General features: G+C 43.9%; 1 protein-coding gene across 3 annotated transcripts; it reads right to left on the reverse strand.

Moving 5' to 3' along the window:
* Positions 1-1,031: 1,031 nt before the first annotated feature.
* On the reverse strand, positions 1,032-19,821 carry Nudt7 (nudix hydrolase 7). 3 transcript variants are annotated; one of them, XM_021170218.3, is made up of 4 exons: positions 19,694-19,821; positions 16,921-17,074; positions 5,327-5,485; positions 1,032-1,685 (listed from the first exon to the last, which is right to left on the reverse strand). In XM_021170218.3, the coding sequence occupies exons 1-4, from the start codon at positions 19,792-19,794 to the stop codon at positions 1,323-1,325; spliced, it is 777 nt and encodes a 258-aa protein (XP_021025877.1). In that variant the 5' UTR covers positions 19,795-19,821; the 3' UTR covers positions 1,032-1,322. The 3 variants fall into 3 exon arrangements, with proteins under 3 accessions (XP_021025877.1, XP_085699679.1, XP_085699680.1); XM_085843553.1 differs by lacking the exon at positions 19,694-19,821 and adding an exon at positions 17,951-18,353; XM_085843554.1 differs by lacking the exon at positions 1,032-1,685 and adding an exon at positions 3,674-4,290.
* Positions 19,822-25,689: the final 5,868 nt, after the last annotated feature.

The following is a 25,689-nucleotide window of genomic DNA, read 5'->3' on the forward strand; positions in this document are numbered from 1 at the left end:
TAGCACACTGGGAGATGGCTGGTTATATTTGGAGGTCCATGGGCCTCTCCTGTTCATCTGTTTCTGTTGCTTGGGAAGTCCTGCCCCCTCCCGCACACATCACAGAGGCTTTCACGCACGGAGTCAGAGCTGGGGATGGCAATTTTGCTTCCAATCCCTTGAACTTGGATAAATACTCATCTTGTTCTCAAGTATTATATATATATATTTTTTAGGGTTGCAGCAGTACTTTAATGAAAGGACCCAAAATTACAATGCAGAAAGATGACAGAATTTTATTACTGTCATCTATCATTGACCCATAACAGGCTGCTTTGCTTCAGGGTCACTCAGAGAGCCAGGCGTTGACCATTCTTTGCTTTCTGCCATTTCCTTGCGGGATTTCTCCACCCACCTGGTTGTGGTTGGGTTGCAGATATATCTACATGGTAGCTCATGGAAGACAGGAAGACAGAAAGTGGGGCTCCAGGGGAGCTTGCTTTCTCTTTTGAATCTAACTGGCAAAGTCATCTTTCTCCTACATCATGTTGTTGCTGCAAACTGAATCCCAGGGGGTCCATTGGATGGCAAAGCTCCTGGGGAGACCGCTGACCCAGCTTAACCTCTACTGTCATGAAATCGAGGGAAGGTAAAGTGTGTGTGTGTGTGTGTGTGTACATGTGTGAGCATGTGTGTGAAGGTCAACCTTATATGTTATTCCTCTGGCACCACCAACCTTTTTTTAAAGAGAGGCTTTCATTGGCCTGGAGTTTGCCAAGCAGGGTAGATTGCCTGGACAGAAAGCCTCAGAGACGTCTGGTTCCGTATTCTCAATTTTAGGATAACAAGTGTACATCACCACACCTGGGTCATTGTACATGGGTGATCAAACTCAGAACTGTATGCTTGTAAGACAGGCACTTTATTGGTGGAACTACTCCCTAATCCCAGGAGGGTAGGTTTGAACCATTAGCCAGAAGTTTTTGCTAGATGAAACAATGGATTAAAAACATATTTCAAATACTCTAAAATAAGATGAATATTGCAAGCCATATATTTGACAAATATTTATTAAGTGCCTACTATGTGACAGATATCCCTAATATGACTAAAAATTGTGCCATTTTTTTAAATGGGTAAAATTATACTCCCCTGCCAGTGCATTTTTCCAGTTTTGAAAGACTTTTAGTGTTCTAAAGCAGCAACAGGAAGTCAGGCAAGGACCTCACAGCCACATTGTAGGAAAATATTCACACCTGTCAGATGCCGCTTGCTAAACACTGTTGTTCTGAGCATAAGCTCACACAAAAACCTCATGTACGTTCTTTTGGGTTTCAGGGTCTTCACAACTTGCTTAAAGAATATCTCCGAAGGAAGGTCCTTTCACAAGATGGTATCAGGTCATGGAGATCAAAATCAATCTTGAAGGCAGGACTTTGTTCCAGAATAATTAAGGCCACCAACACAGCCACTTTTGAGGTCATTCCCTGGATTAGGTAGTTCACACCAGTCTCAGGGTCTGTGTACTCAAAGCAGTGCATGACGAAATCACGGCCAGACCGTGTGATTTGCTTCTGGAAGTAGACTTGGGGATGGAGGAAAAAGTCCACAGGCACAAAGAAGACTTCCTTCACTTCATCAGCATTAGGTTGGGCCTGGAAGTTGTGGTCTAGAAAACCCACTACGGGGGTTACCAGTGCATCATTCTGAAGGCAGAAACCAAAGTTCACAAATTACAAAGTATAGTGATACCATTTCGAAGATTAAACTCAGGCCACTTCTAGGAGAGGGAAGAACAAAGCTATGTTATACAGTATAAAGTGGGCTGGGGTGGCGATCTAGACACAAATATGTCCCCCATGTGAGAAAGATTCTTCACCTGTACTGGCATCTCAGAGAAGTCTGAAAGTATGTATGTGTGTGTGTGTGTGTGTGTGTGTGTGCATGTGTACATGCACACACAAATGCTGGTATGATTGTAATGACTATGAAATGATGTTATTAAAACCATGATCCACTTGACTTAGGAATCAGATTTGTGTGACTATGTCTACTTTATGGATCCTTCCATGTAAGTAAAGATACATTCGCAAGGCAGAAGCATTATCTCCAAACTCCACAGTGGCTGCCTCTCGCTGACAGCCACGGAGATTAAACTCTCATGGATGTCACATACCCTTTCCTCTTGTTGTGAACAGGGGAATGATGTCATAGCAGCAGAAAAGTGGCAGGACATTACTTGGGGCATACACTATATATTTATAATATACATATTTACATTGTGATGTTTTATTTAGGAAGTACAAATGCTTGCAAATGGCCCTGAGTATCTACTGGATTGAGGGTCTTTACCTCTACTGGAAAGCCTGCAAGGGAGACAGGGACTGAACACAGGTATGGTCTATAGTTTGAAGTTCCTGAGTCATCAAAAAGAGACTTGGGAAACCCAGAGGCAGGTACACTGTGAGATGCATGTCTAGAGGTTATATAGGCCTATGGGAACCTCTTGGGGAGAGGGGAGATGCAGCCAAAGAGTATCTAAGAATGGAAACAGGCCATACTATTAACTATACCCAGGGTGAATGACAACCTTTGGATAGAGAGGAGACAAGAGGAACATAGACCCTTAATGGCCTTAGGGCAGTAAATCTGAGGTCACAGGTCACCAAGACCCTTAGCCTCGCTGGGTCTCGATGAAGGACACACTCTCAGAGGTCATGGGATTTCCTAGAGCAGATACTGAGCCAAGGGATTAAACGCAAGCAATTTCTTACAAAAATGCCGTCTGCTGGGAGAAACTGGTGAGAAGCTAAGGAGAGAGAGCAACAGCTTGGTGACGAAGGCAGGCAGGGTGTTGTGGAGAATACTCTAGCTAGAGACAAGGAACTGGGCTTCCATGATCAGCCCCAACCACTGGTGGAGGACAGCTTGGCAAGGATGTCAATCTGGGGACTTCTGACCCTCTGTGTGTAATGCCCTTTAAACTATCTCCACCTACCCAATGGTGAGTTTTAGCAGAGAGCTGCTGGCTATCAGAAATACACAGAAGGATAGAACGATGGATGAAGAGGTCTCAAGAGAACTCCAATAGAGTATGCCAGAACTGTTTTACTACAGACTCCAAAGCAATGGGGCCAACTAACCATGGGATCAGTACCTCTAAATCTATGAGCTAAAGTATATCTTCCTTCTATATTCTAGTTTCATTTCTACTGTTGTGATAAAACACTCTGACCAAAAGTCACTTTGAGACAGAAAGAGTTATTTGTCTCACAACTCTAGTTCATAGTCCATCACTGAGGGAAGTCAAGATAAGAACTCAAAGGAGGGCCTGCTTGCTATTCCACACAGGATGACCTCTGAGCAAGAAATTCAGTTCACAGCCAAAGAAATGAGGCAAGAACCATGATGCTGTTTACTGGCTCTTGGGCTGGTGTATGCTTAGGTAGCTTTCTTAGAGCCTAGGACCACCTGCCTAGGGGATGGTGCTGCCCACAGTGTGCTTTGTACTCCTGCATCCATTAACTACAAAGACATGCCCTGCTCTCTCTCTCTCTCTCTCTCTCTCTCTCTCTCTCTCTCTCTCTCTCTCTCTGTCTCTCTTTTACACACACACACACACACACACACACACACACAGAGAGAGAGAGAGAGAGAGAGAGAGAGAGAGAGAGAGAGAGAGAGAGCAATCTGATACAATCTAGATAATTATGTTCAGACACTGCCCAGATGATGCTAGGTTGTGGCGATTTGATATTTAAAACTAACCATCATACCCTATAAGTTGCTTAGCTCAGGTATTCGTTAAGAGCAACAGGAAGCTAACTGAGGGATTTGTGTACTTCCTTATCCCGTCCACCCATGTACAATCCCAGGGATAGTGGAAATGAGGCTACTCTGATTTGAGGAACTTTTACAGCATTAGATTAATCAGTCAACAAGGGTCTAAACTCGACTACCAAAAACGTGTTGGGAAATTCGCAGACAATTGAAAATCACCCCATTAGAAAATGTGTGTAAAGAGGAAGAAGCTGCCATATTTCCCTCTCGTTAATGTTCTCTTCTCTCTGCCTATCTCTGTCTTCCTGTCTCTGTGTATCTGTCAACTTGCTACAATCTGAAATGTAGAATCGGGTCAAGGACAGAAGGGAAGAAAACAGGAAAAGCAGCTAAAATGGTATGGGTTTAGTTCATAATAATGTTCTAACCTTGTTTCTTAGTTGTGACCAATGTATCACAGCAGTGTCAGGCATCATGGGAGATCCTGGGTGCCATGACATGAAAACAGATGACTTCTAATCTGTCATCATTCTGGACATGCATTTAAACAGTTATACTACATTTATACTGATAAAAATAATGCTGGTATACAAGTTAAAATTGACAAGAGAACCCTAAAGTCCATCCACAACAGCCAATGAAAGCTGGCTCTCTCAACTCCAGGCATTCCTATGCTGTTTGGCTTACAGGATATAGAAGTCCCAAGCTACGTCAGAGTGTAGGGGCAAACAGTGGCAGTTTCTAGGCAGCTTGTCAAATAGTCTTGTTCTTCTTCCCATCTCTTATCCTAGTCTAACCAAGAAGGGCCCAGAGGATGGAGAGGTGGTTCAGCAGTAAATAACACTTGCTGTTCCCATAGAGGACCAGAGTTCTGGTTCCTAGCATCCTTCTCAGGTGGCTCCTAACTGTCTATCACTCTAGTTTTAGTGGATTTGACACTCTCTTTTGGCCTCTGTGGCATTCTAGATGCCTAGTCACCCTGATACATATACATAAGTAAAAGTAAAATCTTCTTTTAAAATTCCTTAACCAGGTACTGGAACTGAAGGACATCCAGTTTATCTTAAAACTGCCATGATAACATCAAGTGTGAGACATCACTACGGATCCAAGGACCACAGCAACCTGACAATCAATACAGGGGATTATGTACAATGATGCTGAGGAGAGTCCTGTGACAAGTCAACTCTATCCCAGGGTGTGCATCAAAAATGGATGACATCAAACAGAAAACACTGGGTTCCTCCAAGGGGATACTGTTTAGTATGCTGCATAATAGTGCATTATTTTCAACTGAGTTCTTAAAAATCAATGTGTCCTGGAGAAAAGTACACACCACCTGAACATCAATGGAACAGTTCTGAGTACACCCAGAGTTCCATGGCACCAGTCTGAAACTCACTGAGGTGGCCCCCCTCTTTCTTCCTGGATGGAGTGAGAAGGGCCACAGAGCTCACAAAGAGCAGAGTCCACACAAGGACTCAGTACTCCTGGCTCTGTGCCCAGTGTGCTTGGGAATTACGTGGAAGCCCTTGAGAGCTTGAGGAGGGCCCATGCCAGTCCTTACATCAAATATGTATGGCACCAGATGAGAGACCACCTCCACTTGGTGGGGATGCAGCCCCACCTCCTCCTGGGCTTCACGGAGAGCAGTGGCTGTGTCATCTGTGTCCACCGGGTCCCTCTTTCCTCCAGGGAAGCAGACTTGTCCAGGTTCCCTTTTCAGCTGGGGGATTGAAAGGACAGAGTCACCAAGGGAGATTGCAATTTTAGAAGCATTTAGGCACTCAACAAGTATCAACTCAGCATCTACAGAGTCCAAGATGTGCTCTTCCTTGAATCCTTAAGACAAAACAAAACACCAAAGCACCAGGCTGTTGAGATGGACTCTGCAGGGAAGGGCACACATATGTTTGAATCCCAACCCAACATAGTGGAAGGAGAAAAGTGTGATGGTTGAAAGACCTCCTCGGACCTCACATGAACGCCATGGTACATGTGTGTGCACATTCAACACATACACACCTGTGCGTGTGCACATACACATCTTACTTTATTATTTTAGACACCAATAAACTTACTAGAAATATTGGAAAATGTCTGTTTAAAAAAATCTTCCATCATGAGACCATAAAAATATTTTTACTCAATATTAATATTAAATTCAAGTTTGCTACTTATTCGTGTAGTGTGTGTGCCACTTTTATATTTTACCACATACCCCTTAGATAAGATTTTTAATATATTATATCAGATACCTATAGGCTATGAGAATATCTTGGATGGGGATCATAATTTAACTATATAAATAATATATGTACCTGAAGAAATATAACACTGCATGGATAACACACCTAAAGATGCAAGTTTATTTTGCTTGGCAAACTTAGAAGGTCATAATTTTTTTTTCTGATTTTAATTCATTGATATATATATATATATATATATATACATATATATATATATATATATATACTTTTTGTTTTGTTTTTTGTTTTGTTTTGTTTTTTGTTTTTGTTGTTTTTCAAGACAGGGTTTCTCTGTGTAGCCCTGGCTGTCCTGGAAACTCACTTTGTAGACCAGGCTGGCCTCAAACTCAGAAATCCGCCTGACTCTGCCTCCCAAGTGCTGGGATTAAAGGCGTGTGCAACCACCACCTGGCTCATTGATATGTTTTAAGTGTTATTATTTATTCAAGATTATATATATATATATGTATATATATATATATATGCATAATTCTCATATATCCCCTCCTTTCTTTTTCCTCCCACCTATTGGCATTCCCTTAGTCTCCCTAAGCAGTTTTCCTTTTATATCATACACACACACACACACACACACACACACACACACACATTACCTTATGTGTCTATATAAAATGGAAGAACTACAAGAAAATGAAAACAATACATGGTTGAGTCCAGTTGTCCAGTTGCATTTATTTTCTCACAAATGGTATGCATATATATGTGTGTGTGTGTATATATATCTATACCTATATCTATATATCTATATCTATATATATATATCCCATATTTTTCCTCCACCATTAGCCATCTACATTGATTCTGTAGTTAATCTATTGTGACTAGTGCTGCTAGGAATATTGATGTGGAAATATCTCTGTGCTTTGTTAGTTTGAAATACTTTGGTTAAAAAGAGTGGAATATCTAGGTCATATGGAACATCATTAAACATGGCTTAATTTTTTTTAAAACCTTCAATACTGCCTAAACTAATTTATGTTCCTACCAGCTATGTAAAAAGGGTCCTTTCTACCCTCAACCCCACCCTTTCAAACTGTTAGAAGAAAATGTCAATAAAAACTTCTCAAAAAATAAGGTAGTGATTGAGGAAGACATCCAATGTTGACCACCGACTTCCACACACATGCAAACACACACGCACACATACACACAAATACATCTTACAGTAGTAACCTTGCAGATGTCTCTCATTCCTGATTTTTTCTTCTACACACCTGTAAAAGACACCATAAACACAGAAGCAGACAGACACCAATGAGGGTTATTAAAACTAAAAGAAAGGACAGTCTAAAGACAGTGTTATCAAGGGAGGATTTTGGTAAATCCTTTATGGGTGCTTACCATTCTCAGGGCATATGTTTTGTAAGGATTTTTCTATAAGCTGTTATGTTTGGGGAAAAATTGAGATGGGGATCATACAGCCCAGTCTGGCCTCACATTTGCTATGTAGTCAAGTATGACCTTGATCTTTGACTTGACTGCTCCATCTATTCAGTGCAGGGATCAGGGTTTGCACCACTGCATCCTGTCTTAGGCAGTGCTGGGGATCAGACGTAATGGTGTATTGATGATGATGGTGGTGGTGGTGGTGGTGGTGGTGGTGGTGGTGGTGGTGGTGGTGTGTAACCATACCTAATACCTAGTTTCAGAATGCTCTTCCCATTCCAAGAGGAAACCACATCCATTAAACACTCTCTCCCTACTACCTGGTCTCTGCTTTCTATCTGAATGGATTTCCAGTTTGTTTCATGGGAAACACATGGCATGAGACCTCATGTGTCTCCGCATCTCATTTGTAATGTTTTTCCCATGTTGTATCACTGTCCAGGGCTTCATTCCTGTATGGCTGGATAGTATTCCTTTGTTTGTACAGATCACAAAGTATTTCTATTAACGGACATATAAACCACATTAGATTACCACTATTTCTATTTTCCCAGAAAGGATAAGACACCTAGAGGTTAAATTACCTGATGAAGTTCATACAGTGAGTTATAAATTACAGTTCAATTCTAGACGCTGTATCCTTAATCAGCACACCATGTATTTATTAAGCGTTTACAGGACCACTAGGATGGCTCAGCTGGTAGAAGGGTTTGTCATACAGGCCGGATGACCTGAATTGATGAATCCACATAAAAAAAAACTGCATCTGATGGCATACGTCTTCAGTTCCACAATCCTTACAAATAGGCAGAGGCAGGAGAACTGGCTAGAAGCTTGGACTTTGCTCTATTAATCAGTAATCCTTCTACAGAATGTGAGTTTATCTGGTATAAGCTCAAAGAGCAGTGTTGTAGCCAATCACACTAGGGCAGTGGGAGGTCTGTGATTGGTTGGGGAAAGGGGAGGCAGAGCTAAGAGTAGCTGAGAGAGAACCGTCTCAGGGCAGGGGGAGAACCAAGGTAGCTGAGGACAAGTACCCACGTGGCATTTTTCTAGCCACAAGTAGCTATGATTTCACAGGGTTAGAAATATTGGGATAAAGCTTTTATCATTATCAATTGGCTCTGAAATTATTGTATTGGCTCCTTGTAAATTGTGATATTATTGATACATAAATCTGATTGGTTCATTAAGCTTTAAGTGTCTTGATTCTACCAGGGTACTGGGTATTATGATGTGATAGATGACCTTGGGGTGCATGGTAGCAAGAGGAACTGGGGCAGGGGGCACCAGAGAGATGGCCTGGTGGGAGTTCTTTAGTCCTGCGTGGCCAGAGTGTTGGTGTGCAGGCAGGAGGGCAGAAGCATAGTCCAGCCCCATGGAGAGTTGGCGGGTTCTTTTTTTTTTTTTTTTTTTTTTTTTTTTTTTTTTTATTTCCCACGAAAGAGCAGTGTTTGAGATCCTGTAGCAGGGTAATTAAGAGATAAAGTCATGAGAGAACCTGTGCAGTAATAAGGTAGAAGGAGAGAAGTGACTCTCAAAAGTTATCCACTGGCTCCTTTACAAGAGGCCACAGCACATGCATGTCCATACTCAGACACACCTATTAGATAGACAGACAGACAGATAGATAGATAGATAGATAGATAGATAGATAGATAGATAGATAGATAGATAGATAGTTGGATAGATATGTAGGGAGGGAGGGAGGGAGGGAGAGAGGGAGGGAGGGAGAGGGAGAGAGAGAGAGAGAGAGAGAGAGAGAGAGAGAGAGAGAGAGAGAGAGAGAGAGAGAGAGAGCATTTGCTAAAACACAGTGTGGCCAACGAGCCACGATTGGAACCATATATTTCACCATCTCCGTTTATTTTTGCTGACTCACATGAAGAATGGGGAAGCTCTCTTTCTCTGTTTCTGCACCCATGCCCCTAACTCCAGTCCTTACTGGTTTTAGCACCATGTGTCTCCATGTGTGGCATCCCAGTCATTTCTTCTTTTCTCATCTCTGAGAGGTTCATCCCTTGTCCTTCTCTTTTCAGCCAGCCCAATCCAGTTTCTTTTACAACCTCACCTATCCATGCCATTGTAGAGCCTGATTCAGCAGGACTCTTTGGCCAGCTTCTTGCCAACTGTGTGCAAAGATCATGGCAGCATGCACCTGTTAGAACCACAGGGCGGTTACATGAGCTGAGGCTGCCATGAGTGGAGTTGTGCCTAGCTCCCACGAAGGATGATGTAATGATGCCCTAATGTCGGTTCTTGATGTCCAGCATTCGACTGAGATGTCCTGTTGGCATTTTTAGCACCTGGGGTGACAGAGCTTTGTAAGGAAAGCTAGAAGCCTGCTTTGGTCTGAAAATCTGTTTCTTCCAATTTTGAAATCCTCAGTCACAGGGCAGTACCATTCAGTGTTGGGGCTCATGGGAAAGCATAATGAGCAAGGCCCTATCAATGAGTTAAAGCACTTATAAAAGAAGTGCACAGACACTTATTGCTCCTTTTGCACATGAGCACCCAGGGAAAACCATCATCTGGGAAGTAGAAAGAGAAGACAGCACCGAGTGCTTCATCCGCAGATGCCTTGATACTGAACTTCCTAGCCTCCACAAGCACAGAAAATGTTTCTTGTTCATAAGCCATCCAGTATAAGGTATTTTGTTACAGTCCTTTGAGAGGACTAAGGCTGTTATGAACTTTATTTAGTTCTCTATAGCTGATTATTCTGCCTTAGCAAGCTTGTTATTTTTATTCACTCATTCATTTTATTTGGCGGTGCTGAGGGTTGATCCAGGGCTTTGTGCATACTAGGGAAGTGTTCTGCCATTGTGCATCACTCCTAGCCCCACACAAGTCATTTGAAGACATAAAACATGTGCAGTTCCTCCCTGCTATAAATGAACACTTCTACAGGATCTGCTTCAGCAGCCATGGCCTCACACATCTCATCAGTGACAGATACCTAAGTAGACAGAGGAAGGCTGGACCATTTTATGTCTACTGCAGCATGTCTTACAAAAGACTTAAAAACGCACTTCCTCCCCAGCACCCAGGAACTCTGCCTAACCAGTGGCATAGGTTCCTTCTGGTCTGGGCCAGTGCCCTGAGCAGACCTTCAGTGCAAACTCTGCAGCCAGTTCCACAACAACCAGAGGCTCCATTCCCAGGTGTTCTAACACTCCTAGGAGCATAGGATCAGAATTGAGGAGGACACAACATCTGCCCCAACACCAGAAGTAACTGAGAATAGCGGGACCCAACACCCAGGAACTCAGCCTGACCAGTGGCATGGGTTCCTTCCCGTCTGAACTAGTGCCCTGAGCAGACCTTGGGCACAAGCTCTGCAGCCAGTCCCACAACACCCAGGGGAAGACCTACTCCCAGGTGCGCTAACATGCCCAGGACTATAGGATCCCAGGATCTTAGGAGCTTGGTAACACGAGGATATCAGGGGCCCAGAGGCAGCTTGACTCCCAGGAGCTCTGACACACCCAGGATCTCAGGATCACAGGATCACAGAATCACAGGATCACAGAGATAGCTGAACTCTGAGGAGTTATGACACAACCAGGATCACAAGAAGGACAGGTTCCAGCTAGATATAGCAAAGGCAGGTAGCACTAGAGATAAGCACATGGTGGAAGGCAAGAGTAAGAACATAAGCAACAGAAACCAAGGTTACTTGGCATCATGAAAACCCAATTTTCCCACCATAACAAGTCCTGGATAAACCATCACACTGGAAAAGCAAGGTTTGGATCTAAAATCACTTCTCATAATGGTGATAGAGGACATTAAGAAGGGCATAAATAACTCCCTTAAAGAAATACAGGAAAACAGGTAAACAGCTAGAAGCCCTTAAAGAGGAAACACAAAAATCCCTTAAAGAGTTACAGGAAAACACACTCAAACAGGTGAAGGAAATGAACAAAACCATCCAAGATCTAAAAATGGAAACAGAAACAATAAAAAAAGTACAAAGGGAGACAACCCTGGAGTTAGAAAACCTAGAAAAGAGATCAGGAGTCATAGATGCAAGCATCACCAACAGAATACAAAAGATAGAAGAGAGAATCTCAGGTGCAGAAGATACCATAGAAAACATTGACATAACAGTCAAAGAAAATGCAAAACGCACAAAGCTCCTAACCCCAAACATCCAGGAAATCCAGGATGCAATGAAAAGACCAAACCTAAGGATAATAGGTATAGAAGAGAGCAATGATTTCCAACTTAAAGGGCCAGCAAATATGTTCAACAAAATTATAGGAGAAAAGAGATGCCCATGAACATATAAGAAGCCTACAGAACTCCAAATAGACTGGACCAGAAAAGAAATTCCTCCCATCACATATCAAAACACCAAATGCACTAAACAAAGAAAGAATATTAAAAGCAGTAAGGGAAAAAGGTCAAGTGACATATAAAGGCAGACCTATCAGAGTTACACCAGACTTCTCACCAGAGACTATGAAACTCAGAAGATCCTGGGCAGATGTCATACAGACACTAAGAGAACACAAATGCCAGCCCAGGCTACTATACCCAGCAAAACTCTCAATTACCATAGATGGAGAAACCAAGACATTCCATGACAAAACCAAATTTACACAGTATCTTTCCAGAAATCCAGCCCTACAAAGGATAATAGATGGAAAACACCAACACAAGGAGGGAAACTACACCCTAGAAAAAGCAAGAAAGTAATCTTCCAACAAACCCAAATGAAGATAACCACACAAACATAATTCCACCTCTAACAACAAAAATAACAGGAAGCAATAATCACTTTTCCTTAATATCTCTTAACATTATTATTATTATTATTATTATTATTATTATTATTATTATTATTATTGGGGACTTACTTCCCCAATAAAAAGACATAGACTAACAGACTGGATATGTAAACAGGACCCAGCATTGTACTGCATACAGGAAGTGCACCAGTGTTCACTGTTTATTAGATATAGTCTAATCCCCTGCGTGATGGGTCTCTGGGTAAATTGTGAGGGATTATCCTAGTGATTTTAATTAATATGGGTGGGACTATTCTCTGGAGAGAGGATCTTGGCCTGAATAAAATGGAAAATAGAAAAAGCAAGTTGAGCAATGAATGATAGTGTTCCTTGATTCTCAACTTTGGAGTCCACGTCTCATCTGCCTCAAACTCCTGCTACTGTGGATTTTCCACCATGAGTATGAGTGGGAATTTTGAGCAGAATAAACCCTTTGTTCTTCGAACACACACACACACACACACACACACTTCCGATTACATCACCTCTCAAATGTGATTTATTGTTTGCACATTCAACACTACAGTAGCTAGTGACAGGGGCATCCTCAAGGACTTGCTGGGCTTGATAGAAATATAGACCTGATTTAAAATGTGTTCTGGAAGCTCTTCAAAGAGACCCAGAGCATGCCAATTCAATTCAAGTGGCCTTCCACCTCGACTCCAATTAATAGGGAACAAGGACCTTTTGCATTCCTGAGAACTCTGTCTACTCTTAGAAAATGTTCTGCTAGTATTATGTCCAATTTTCTGAGGAACCGCCAAACTGATTTCCAGAGTGGTTGTACCAGCTTGCAATCCCACCAACAATGAAGGAGTGTTCCTCTTTCTCCACATCCTCGCCAGCATCTGCTGTCACCTGAATTTTTGATCTTAGCCATTCTGACTGGTGTGAGGTGGAATCTCAGGGTTGTTTTGAGTTGCATTTCCCTGATGATTAAGGATGTTGAACATTTTTTCAGGTGCTTCTCTGCCATTCGGTATTCCTCAAGTGAGAATTCTTTGTTCAGTTCTGAGCCCCATTTTTTAACGGGGTTATTTGATTTTCTGGAGTCCACCTTCTTGAGTTCTTTATATATATTGGATATTAATCCCCTATCTGATTTAGGATAGGTAAAGATCCTTTCCCAATCTGTTGGTGATCTTTTTGTCTTATTGACAGTCTTTTTGTCTTTTTGCCTTGCAGAAGCTTTGCAGTTTCATGAGGTCCCATTTGTCAATTCTCGATCTTACAGTGCAAGCCATTGCTGTTCTATTCAAGAATTTTTCCCCTGTGCCCATATCTTCAAGGCAAACTGCATATGTCTGTTGGGTGTACATGTATGTTTATGTGGATCCACTCATTTACATGTACAAGTGGAAGCCAACAGTCAACTTTGGGTACCACTCCTTAGCTGCCATCTACACTGGGTTCTTTTGTTTGGGTTTTATTTAGTTTAAGGTTATAATAGAATTAAATCACATCTTCCTTCCCTTTTCTCTTTCCCCTAACCTTCATAAAAACCCCTCCTTGTTCTTTTTCAAATTCATGTCTTTTTAAAATTTTCTTCCATCAGTTGTTATTTCGTGTATGTATGTTATCATGGCTGACGTGATGAGCCCCAGACCAGCAAGAGACTGTCTTCAAAACCCAGTGTAGCTTCTGACATGACTAACACACATTCATAAATTCTCTCCAACATGATGGCCTAAACTTGACTTGACCAAGGATGACTCCAAGAGACATGCCAAGGGGGGTGGGGAAGCCCAAGAGGCTTCAACTCTACACAGAGAACTGTAGGCAACTAAGGAGTAGTGGGAAGAGGGGACATGGTCTTCCCCAGAGAAAAACACATCAGCTGGTTACCCAATACTAAGTGATCAGCCCTCGAAACATGTATGAGTAACATACTATGGACTGAGGAGGTCGTATTCAGAAATACACATGTACATATACATATGTGTGCGCAAAAAAACATCCTCCCTTCCCCAGGGATGTTGCCTGCCTCAGGGTGCAAGACGGCCATGAAGAAGCCTGCTTCTACCTGTATGAGGGGAACACACCTCAACTGACCTGCCTCTCCACCTCTTCTCTCATACCTGTTCTACAGTCTTGCGATCCTTCCCAGCAATGTAAGACCCAGTTTCCTTTCCTATCTCCTGCTTGGACCTCATCTGACTATCACTAAAACTGCCTTTCCTCTGAGATCTAGAAGAAGGGACTCCCCTACTCTGCCTCAGAGATCTGATCTTGCATCAGAGCCCCTACCATGCTGTCTATCTGTCTTCCCATGATATTACTAACTTTTCTAATACATACCTTACCCAAAAGGATAATCCACCTAATGTTCCCTTGAACACTATAATCCTGTAACTTTTCAGCCAGATGAAAGGCCCCAGGCTCCAGGACCAGACACCGAGACAGCGTGGCTCTGGTGCACACGACACACAGGATAGCCTTCAGGCCCATCTCTAGAGATGAGAAAAACGAGGTTTTAAGACATTAAAAACTCTGCTCCAGGACCAGTGAGATGACTCCACTAGTAAAGCACGTTTGGTGCTCTCCTGTTTCTACTTGTGATCCTTGGGAGACTCATAAAGGTTGAGGAAGAGAGCAGCCTCCACAAAGTTGTCCCCTGATCTCCACACTTGCACCATAACATGCATGTCCCTATCCCTCACAAACACATTAAACAACAACAACAACAACAACAACACAACAACACATTAGTTTTTTTTTTTTTTTAAAGGAACCTTTCAGAAGTAGGCCTGGTGATACATGCCTGTGACCCAAGCTGGTTGGGGTGTTGAGGCAGATGGATGGCAAGCTCAAGAGCATGATGGGGCTACTTCAAGGCCAGTTTGGGCAATTTGATGAGGCTCATGACCACCTAGGACTCCAGTTCCAGTGTGTTCACACTCTCTTCCGACCTATGTGGGCACTGAGCACACATGGTACACCTATATTCATTCATTCATTCATTCATTCATTCATCCATTCATTCATTCAGGCAAAGCATGCTTACACACACAGAAATAAATATTTAAAAAATTAAAAGTAAATAATAAAAATGACCTTTGTAATCATCAGCCATAACTGTTGTTATCAAATCAGTACCACTGGCCAGAGGCTTTAGTCTTATATTGGCTTTATAAGCACTTCATCTGTGCTTAGGAGCAGAGCTCAGAACAGATGCCATGTCCCTGGTTCCAGCTGAGCGTCCCTCTCCTTTGAGAAACTGGATTTTGATCACTACACGGACATGCATCACTTGCTTGTCCGACCGTAAAGAGAATCACCACAGTTCTGTCGAAATCAGTGTATCCCGGGGCTGGAGAGACAGCTCAGCAGTTGAGCGCACTGGTGGCCAGGGTTCAATTCCCAGCACCCACATGGCAGCTCACACCTGCCTGTGACTCCAGTCTCAGGGCTTCTGACACCCTCACACAGACATACCTGCAGGCAAAACCACCAACGCACACTAAAAAAGAGTAAATTATGTCAAAGAGTATGAATCAGGGTATTAATTAACATATTTCTTTATTTACCTACATATGCTGTCAGGGAGACATTTTAAAATTCTTCTTCTGGAAAAGCCAGGCCATTTTGTGTTCTGTTTATTTCTATCTTGGGATGACCTTGAAATGGCCATGTCTTCAGCTCTCTCTGGGAAATAGTTCCAACAGTAAGGAAGGGCATCAACATGGGAGAGACAGGGACATATAGACTAGTATCGCTGTAAACCAAGAGGGTTCCTAACTTCATCCCTGCATGCAACTCAGGCAGCTGGCCTCAGGGCTAGGCCACTGACATATGCCCTAGTTGACCTAAGGTGGATTCCTCATTCTTGATGGGGTGATTTTCCACCCTGCTCTGCAAGGATTACTGGCATTGCCTGGAGGCACGATGTCATCACACAGAAGTGCCTGTGTGTGCTGTTGACATGGTAGAGGTCAAGACGACCCTAAATATCCAACAGAGCACAAGAAGGCCCCTTAATGAAGAGTGGTTTGGACCCAAAGACTGTCTTAGCACTAACACGAAGAAACCCTCGTCTAAAAGTGTTTTCTATTTCTTATAAGAGAAATTTCTTTTCTTCTTTTTTCTAAAACCTCTTTTTTTTTTTAAATGCTATGTTGGGTAGAGGAAGTTGGCTCAATGAGTAAAAAATGTTCGATTGTACAAGTTTGTATCTCCATTTTATGAGGTTGGCATGGCTGTGCATATCTGAACCTCCACTTCTGAAGTGCGGTGGAGAGAGATTGTGGCAGCATACCAGCCATGCCTATATTAAAACCACAAGCTCCAAGTTCAGTGAGAGGCTCTGTTTCAAGATAACAAGGCAGATAGTAACAGAGAAGGCCAGTCATTGTCTTCCCCTGGTCTCTATAATCATGTACAGTCACACACACACACACACACACACACACACACACACACAAATGAACATCAAAACTTAAAGTCAGCACTTGGGAGGCAGAGAAAGGTAGATTGTCGTAAGTTCAAGGCCAACTTGAGCTGCAGAGCAAATAAACCAGTGTCTCAAAGTCACCAAACAAACAGACAAAATCCCATTTCATCCCCTGCGTCCATTATCCTCTCCCTCCGACATCATGATATTGAAAGTTCACTTGGTGGTAACTGCAGCCTTGAGATGAGGACGTAGTCACAGAAGGTTTTTTTTTTTTTTTTAAAGCCCTGAGATGTCACAAGAGTGTTTTGTCACCCACCTTGTCTGAGCGGACCGTGAACATCAAATACAACTTTCCTCCTCTGGCCAGCAGTGGTACAAGGACAGAGAATTTATTAGAGGACAGGTGAGAGTATCTGGTCCCGACATCAAACTTTCTCAGGCGAGCCTTGGCATCATCTATCAGATTGTTTCTAAGAGGAAGACAAAACAAAAGTTGAATAAGCAGAGCTGTGGCAGCAAGCACCTAGCCCTGCCAATCTTTGTGTGTGTGTGTGAGGGGGGGTCACCCGTGTATGTGTGCATGTGTGCATGTGTGCATGTGTGTATGTGTGTAGCTTGGATTTCAGTTCTGAGTTTCATTATAGTTTTCCAATAACCTGGCAGAAATCACAGTATTTAAATGGCATGTGTTGGCAAGACTGACTGAGGCAAAAACACCAAGCCCACGTTGCATACGGAGTTGGCTTTGAAAGGCAACTTAAATTTAAAATTCCAGTGTAAGCCAGGTTATGCATGTATGCCATGCCTGCATGTGAGAAGCAAATGTGGGAGAACCTAGAATTAATGGCTGCCCTCAACAACAAGGTGAGTTCAGGGCCTGTCTATGACGTGGCATCTTACCACAAGAAACCAAACCAAACAGCCAAGTTGGTATGGTAAAACATTTCCCCCAATAAGCTTTAATATCTGTAAATAAACTGGACCTCACTGTAGGCTGAGGCAGGAGGACGATAAGTTCAAGGCATCCTTGGTTTCCACAGCAAGTTCAAGGACAGCCTTGAATTCAAGACTATGTTCCAAAATAAGAAACAAAGGAGCTTTTGGGATGTAGCTCGGTAGTAAAGCATTTGCTGAGTAAGGGAGGCCCTGGTTCTGTTCCTAGTGCTTTGAAGGAAAAATTACTATTGCTATAGGAAGACAGGGTAGGTGTGCCAAAAACTCCTCCTGAGGCTTGCCTGGTCCTTCCACCATTCACAAACCCAGTTATCTTGTAAATGTGATTCTCAAACCCAAGCAGCCACAGGATCTGCTACAAGGCTGTGCCCAACAGACTCCTCCACACTTACCCCAAACCCTGACTCGGTGACTTTGAGGTGAAGCCTGAGGATGAGCACTTGATCCAAAGTGACAAGATTGCCGCGGTGGCAGCTCAAGGGACTGTACCATTACTGATAGTTACCGCCACAGTTTAGATTCAGCACCACAAATGGGACTGTTTTCATGTGGCTCTTTCCGAGTCCCTCGGATGAGCTCTACGCTTTATGCTGCTTGTTTGCATGGTGTGTGACAGTGACCACCTTATTCGTGTCAACATAGAGCCTGGGAATGTGGTTTTCTTCAGACATGGGTTCTTTGCAGATGTAAGTAGTTAAGGCTCTTGAGATTGCACCATCCTGAATGTAGGGAGAACTCCCAATCCAACAACAGGTGTCTTTGAAGGAAGAGGCTATAGACATACACACACACACACACACACACAGAGAGAGAGAGAGAGAGAGAGAGAGAGAGAGAGACAGACAGACAGACAGACAGACAGACAGATGGGAATGGGGACCCTAAATCTGCTGCTATAAACCAAGGATAATCAAAAGTTACCAGAAGCTGGAAGGGGCAATGGAGCATCCCCCAGAGACTTCTGATTTTGTTCCTGCTGATACCTTGATTATGAACTTCAGACCTGATTATGGGTCCTTCAGACCCAAGAGAGGCGAATTGCTATTCCTCAAGTCATCCAGTTGGTAGGACTTTGTCACAGTGGCTGTAGAAAGTGTAACATTAGTTCTCACTATTCCGTAGCATGACTGTGCAAAAGCAGATGTTTAGGTACCCCAGAACTCATTCCATCTCAAAAGCTGGGTGGAGCCGGGTGCGGTAACTAGCTCACACCTGCAATCTCCTAGTGCTTGGAGAAGCTGCGGCAGGACTACGGAAAGTTTGAAATCAGCCTGGGCTACCCATGGGGGGCAGAATTGACATCATCTCCTGGAGCCTCGAGAAGTCCTCATCTGTAACTTGCTTGAGGGTAGCCGTGAAGGTAAAGTGGCCAGTTCATGCACAAGGTGGCCCTCAGCTGTGAGTGTTAATCACTAGCGCATCCTTAACAAGCCTTTGGTTAGAGGGGTTTGCTTATTCTCACTCCCCGCCAGCCCCCCACCCCATCCATGTGACAGAGAGCTGGCTGCAAACCAATCAAATGTCCTGGAAAGGGCCAATGAAAGCTGGCACACAGTACAGCTGAAACTCACAGGCCTCTGTCCAGAAAAGACAAATTAGCCAGCCAAAGAGGAAGAAGGCTTTTAAATAGCCCCTAGAACTGCCCAGAGGCGGCAGTAAAATAAAAGTCTAATTGTGTCGAGACGATACCATCAAAATAGGAGCAGGGCTGGCCCATTCTGTGTTGAGTTCTCAGGACAGCCTTGTAGTACTGAGGCCAGGCTGGGAGCAGCAATGCCTTGAGCAAGAACCTCGATCATGGGTGGAAGAAGCCACCCAGGAACTTGAACCCTGTCTGGCTGATGCAGGACTGTCTGGCCATGTTGAGGTTCTGAGGTTCTGCTGTGGGGGTTCCTGAAGAGTGACTCGGATTGGCAAAAGGGAAACGCTGTGACCTTGGGAGATGAGGACACGCCTGCGCGTGTGTGAATCTTGTTAGGTGAAAACCCCAACTCTGTCCCCAGGAGCAGAAGAGCAAAGTTCCGGCTGGAGGGGAGCCCTGAGGAGCCTGAACTGCAGGGTGGATAGGTAGGGCCTGCGCAGTGATCGGAGCCCGGCTTGGTCAGGCTCCGGTGCCTGGAGCTGGAGAGCTTTACCTGACAGGCTCCGGGAGTCCACAAGGTCGCGACATCAGCCCTGCAGTACTTTTCTTACTAGCAGCAGGAGACTTCGGGAAGCAAATAGTTCTGACGCGCATGCGCTTAGTAGCCCCAGCTAGGAATGAGGGCGGGGACTTTTCAGGGAGGAGAGGCTGAGGGCGGGGCCCTTCAAAGAGGCTCGAAGGTGCTGGGGGCGGGACCTATAGGTGGGGCGTGTTCAGGGCGGAGTTAGGTCCGAAGGTGGTGCTGACCGGATTTAAAGTGTTGAATACACTAAAAAAAAAAAAAAAAAAGATTGCTGTCTAGTAGCGTGGGCTTCTTCAAAACCATGTGAGAAAATTTGCAATAAGCAGTTGTAAAAAAGTACTTAATTTAAAAAAATTAAAAATTAATTACGCTTGCCGGGCATGGTGGTACATGCCTTTAATCCCAGCACCTGGGAGGTAGGGGCAGGCAGATTACTGTGAGTTCCAGGGCAGCCTGGTCTACAAAGTGAGTTCCGGGACAGCCAGGACTGTTACATAGAGAAACACCGTGTCTTGAAAAAACAAACAAAAATGAAAACAGAAAACCAAAAGCAAAAACACTTTACTTACTAGTGTGTGTGTGTGAGTGTGTGTGTGTGTGTGTGTGTGTGTGTGTGCCACAGAATATGTATGAAGATCAGAGGACAACTTTCAGGAGCCAGTTCTCTCCTTCCACCCTGTGAGTTCTAGGAATGAAACTCAGGTAGGTAGGCTCAGAGGCTGGGAAGGGAAAAGGAGACTGGGTGGAGAGTTGGGGGCTTGGAAAGCCAGGCCGAGCTCCTTACTCCTGGCCAAAAGAGAGTGTCCACCTTTACCCCCACCCCAGTATCAATATCTCCAGTGTCCTGCTGCAATGCAGACTGCCCAGAAGCACACACCTACTAAGTCCCAGGAGGGTGGCAGCTCCCCAGTGTAGGTAGATGCTGCTGTCTGACACCTGCACCTGTTTTCAGGGATGAACTGCCTAGCAATGGGAACGCTCCATCACCTCACGCAGAGCTGAGAGAGAGTGTGAGCTGAGCGGGGAGGCTGGCAGGAACTGAGACTGGGGGGAGAGGGGAGCAAGGCAGGCTTCTCGAAAGACTGGCATAGTGTCTGACACACCAACTTAATGATGGGCTTTACAATTCATATATTCTTCCCTAATGTCACACATGAGTACAATGTATCTATTGTAAATGATTACAATAACACCCACCTTCCATACCCCTCCTTTTTCCTCCCAGAACCCCCAACCACATCTGCCTCCCTCATTCATGTCTTCTACTCCTTTTTTATTTTTCTTTTCTTCTCTTAAAAGTCAAAGAAATTGAATGCAAAATTAAGTAATATATAAGAATGAGTCAAAAACTGAATTCATCCCTACATCAGTATAGTAAAAAAAATATAATTCATTGTATATTATATTATTTTTTAATGAAAGAATAATTCCATAAAAACAAGAGTACTCGGAACTCATGAGAATCCCATTATAGCTAAGGGAACAGTTGTACCACAGTTCCCGAGATTTTAAGTTTATTTTTATTTATGTATATAGGTATGTCTGTTGGTATGCATGCTAGAATTATAGACATATATGCGGCCTGATGTGCATTCTGGGAACTGAACTCTGGTCCTCCAAAAGAACAATTTTTGTGCTTTTAACTGCTGATCAAACTCTCCAACCCCATTCCCAAGACTTTTAAAAAGTACTAAACCTGGCTGGGCATGAGGGCCTTTAATCTCGCACTTGGAAGGCAGAGGCAGGTGGATCTCTGTGAGTTCAAGACCAGCCTGGTTTACAGAATGAGTTCTACGACAGCTGGGGATGCTATACAGAGAAAGCCTGTTTTGAAATCACTAACCCAGCACCTTGTGATTTATCGGGGTATCTGAGCAATGCAATACCAGGAACAGCTGGGAAGGGTCCAAACCAAGAACACAATGGTATCCTAATAATACTGATTGTCACACTCCATCTATGTCAGTCTCAATCCTCAGAGCAGGGTGCTGGGGAGATGGCTTGGTGGTTGAAACTCTTGCTTGTAAGGATCCTCAGAATCCACAGGAATGCCAGGTAGGCATATTGGTTTACTTATAATTCCAGCCTGGGAGAGTAAAGACGGGGTATTCCCAGACCACTAGCAAGTCAGGCCATATCAGTTAGCTCTGGGTTTGATTAAGTTACCTTTGCATCAACCTCAGGGCACCAAATGTACCTGCACATATGTACTCACACTGACACACATAAACATACAACACACACACACACACATACACACACACACACACACACACACGTGTATGCGCGAACATGTGAAAGTGAGAAAAAATTCCTCAGAGCAACAATGAACAGGCTTATTTCTACAATGATGGTATTGCTCTTTCTTGATTAGAAAATAAAAATATCCAGCTTGAGGTCGTAGGGCTCTGGTTGGAGGCTGCATCATTCTGATCTCTGAGCCCGTGTATTTCAACACACCTAAGAGAAGCAAATGGCCTGTGAATTAGGTGTGTCTGACCATGAGGGAGAAATAAATGACTCCGTATGCAATATCCGTGACATTGCTGCTTGTGAGAAGTATGGGGCTATGGTTGAGACATGAAGCCTTGGCCTTCAGGCCTCTCAGTCTTGAGGAATGACTGCAAACACAAACTACATCTCGAGGCATTTACTATGTGAATTGGAAGGGGTGATGACCGTGGTTCAGAGAGTTGAATTAAAGGCTGAGAATTCCATCTGAGAAGCCTCTTTTCTTCAGACTTCTATTGACTGACTCTTTGCTCTTGAAGATGCTCAAGTTGAGACTTAAAGGTTTCAGGTGTTGTCACACCTGCCACATAAATTATTTCTCTGCTGTTGAAATGAGTCAGTTCAAACTAGATTGGAATATATATAGGCAGGTTTATTAGGAAGCAGATCTTGGGGGTGGGTTCACTGATCCCAAGGATTGAGGCCAGAGAGGTCACAGTGGGGGTTGGGGGAGGCAGAGGGGAGTGGTAAGAAAGAGAGAAAGAACAACATGCCCACACAGATAGAAAATGTAGAGAGGGGGAGAGAAGAGAGAAATAAGGGGAGACCAAAATGTCTGGATTATATAGGCAAGAGTCTTGGGGGAAGGGGAAGCCCAGCCTCTGGGCTGAAAAGTTGAGGGCAGAGGATGGGGTATGCCCTGTTACATACAGGTAAGGACTGAGGGATGCTGGGTGAACCTGGAGGCCAGGTCTGTCTTGGTGTGTAAAATATGCACCTCAGCTGTTTTTCCTGGGTTAGAATCTCAATATCACACAACAAGCAAATGGTAGAGCCAGGTGTTAGTCCCATCCATCTGGATTAAAGCATCCCAGACAGTAAAGACAACACTGTAGGCAGAAGCCAGCTTGGCTATGGAGTCTTGTTTAGAGGGCCTCACTCTTCAGTGTGCCAGGGATAAAAAGGCATGTTGCACCTGTAGATACTGCTGGAAGTTCAGGGAAAGGCCTTGCAAGGTTAACAGCAAGATGGCAGTTAACCTTCTTCACCAGAGAAGAGAAATTAGGAATCTGGATTGTAGAGAGACCCTGGCTGCATGGTAGGAAATCAGTTGGCATCAGGGAGATGCTGAAAGCAATCAGGAATAAAGCTGCATGGTAGGAAATCAGTTGGCATCAGGGAGATGCTGAAAGCAATCAGGAATAAAGGTTCTCCTCTGACCGACATACCCAAATACACATGCACCCACACATATTTGTGCATGGCCTTCATACCCAAATACACATGCATCCACACATACATGTGCATTGCCTTCATACACAAATGTGCATGCACCCATACATACAGCCTTCATATACAAATGCACATGTGTGCCCACATGTATGCGCACTTGAATACACATGCATGCATACTACACCCAGGAAATTTTCAGCTATTGTGACTTTTGTAAGGCTGGAAGGTGTAACACAGAGTGGCTGTAGCATCACACTGTGAAATGTATCAGGAGAGGTGTGTGTGGGTAGGTGGGTGGGTGGGGCCAGGAAGCACTCAGGTAGTTAACAGAGCCTCGTGGTCAACTGGAAGCCTTTTTAAAAAGCAATGATTTCTCTGAGCAGCTCTGCACACATTTACCAGTAGGAACATAATTCTTTTTTTAAAACCTGTGTGGAAGAAAAATTTTGGTGAAAATGGTCAAGTTGGCCTCCCAAAGCCAAATCCCACAGGCACAGGCCTCTCGAAGAAGTACACTCCAAGAGACAGGGTCAGCTTCAACTGCAGGCCACCCAAGCCCTCTGGAGCAAAGGCTACCTGAAGAAGAGCTCACAGCTCACAATTAGAGGAACACCATTAAGAGTTTTATCAATGCAAAGGGGTTTAAGAGCTCAGGGGAGTAGGGCACAGCAGAGAAGTAATTAATTTCCCTGGTTGCTGTGGGCAGTGGTGTTGGACCCAGCAAAGCTGCAGAGAAACAGTAAGATAACACACTGGGAAAATAATGCTCAGAGAATGTGAGTCTTCTCCTTTCCTTCCCTCGATTTAGAGGAGTGTCAATCACTAATAGCTACGCCCCTGGAAGAAAGCTCAGAAGGATTCCAGAGCAATCCTCACACACAAATACCACACAGCTTGCTGAGGGAAGCAAGACTTGTTCTCCCTGCTATTCTCGCCAACTGAGCCCTTTTTCTAAGCCTCATCTCATGCTATCCCCTAACCCAAGCCATGAAGGACTGGGTTATAAATGGGAATTTCTCAACAAGTAGGTCAGGAGCCAATGATGTCAAAATCACATCATGGGGACAGGTGTTGTCTAGACAGATCGATCCCTGTTATGGGGTACTTTTCCTGAGGAGATGTGACATATATGTCTGTTCACCTCAGACATGAAACTGATGACATTCTAAAGTGATGATACTACCTGTGGTGCTCTGTATACACTTAGCTCATTGGAAGGTGTGGCCTCGTTGGAACAGATGTGGCCTTGTTAGAGGAAATGCATCACTGTAAGGTGGACTTTGAGGTCCTATGTTCAAGCTCCACCCAATGTGGAAGAGATCTCCTCTTGGCTGCCTGCAGAAGATAGTTTCCTCTTGGCTGCCTTTGGATCAAGATGTAAATCTCTCTGCTCCTTCTCCAGCACCATGTCATCCTGGATTCTGCCATGTTTCCTGCCATGATGATAATGGACTGAACCTCTGAAACTGTAAGCCCATCCCAATTAAATGTCATTCTTTGAGCCGGGCATGGTGGCGCACACCTTTAACCCCAGCACTCAGGAGGCAGAGGCAGGCGGATTTCTGAGTTCGAGGTCAGCCTGGTCTACAAAGTGAGTTCCAGGACAGCCGGAGCTACACAGAGAAACCCTGCCTCGAGAAACCCTGTCTCAAAAAAACAAAAAACAAAAAACAAAAAAAAAAAAAAAATGTCGCTCTTTATAAAAAGCTGCCTTGATCATGGTGTCTCTTCACAGCAATAGCAATGAAACCCTAAACTAAGACACTACTAAAGCCCAGCTTAGTAAACCAATGAGTTTATTTGGATTCCCTATTAAAGTAAGGATGATTTAAAGGCAGTTCCATCACCAAACTCTGACTCCTGGGCAATAGCTGATGAGACCTGGAACCTTGGAGGTCTCTGCACAACTTGCAGGCACTTGGACAGAGTAAAGGGTATGTTCTAGACTGTGTGGGCAGTGTGAGTGAATGTGAGTATGTGTGTGTGTGAGTGTACGTGTGTGAGTGACTGTATGTGGTCAGTGTGAGTGAATGTGAGTATGTGTGTGTATGAGTGTACGTGTGTGAGTGACTGTGTGGGCAGTGTGAATGTGTGTGTATGAGTGAGTGTGTACAGTGTACATGAGTGTGAGTGTGTGTGTGTGTGTTTGCATGCATGCTTGTTTTGCAGGCCTGCAGGTGACCATGTGTGTGAAGCCAGAGGACAACTTTAATTATAGAGAACAACTCTGATTATCAAGCCCTGCCTACATTGATTTTTGAAACAGGGACATGGGGCTCATG

The sequence above is a fragment of the Mus caroli genome, unplaced genomic scaffold, assembly GCF_978045245.1.
Source record: "Mus caroli unplaced genomic scaffold, Mus_caroli_1 scaffold_10, whole genome shotgun sequence".
In the NCBI taxonomy this organism is placed as follows: domain Eukaryota; kingdom Metazoa; phylum Chordata; class Mammalia; order Rodentia; family Muridae; genus Mus; species Mus caroli.

Excerpts from the sequence above, each read along its gene's own strand:
- Nudt7 (XM_021170218.3), bottom strand. The coding sequence starts at position 19,794 with ATGCGCGTCAGAACTATTTGCTTCCCGAAGTCTCCTGCTGCTAGTAAG. Across the intron at positions 5,486-16,920 it reads TCACGGTCCGCTCAGACAAG|CTGAAAAGGGAACCTGGACA; the intron begins GTGGGTGACAAA and ends TCAATCCCCCAG. Across the intron at positions 1,686-5,326 it reads TGGTGCCATACATATTTGAT|AATGATGCACTGGTAACCCC; the intron begins GTAAGGACTGGC and ends TTCTGCCTTCAG.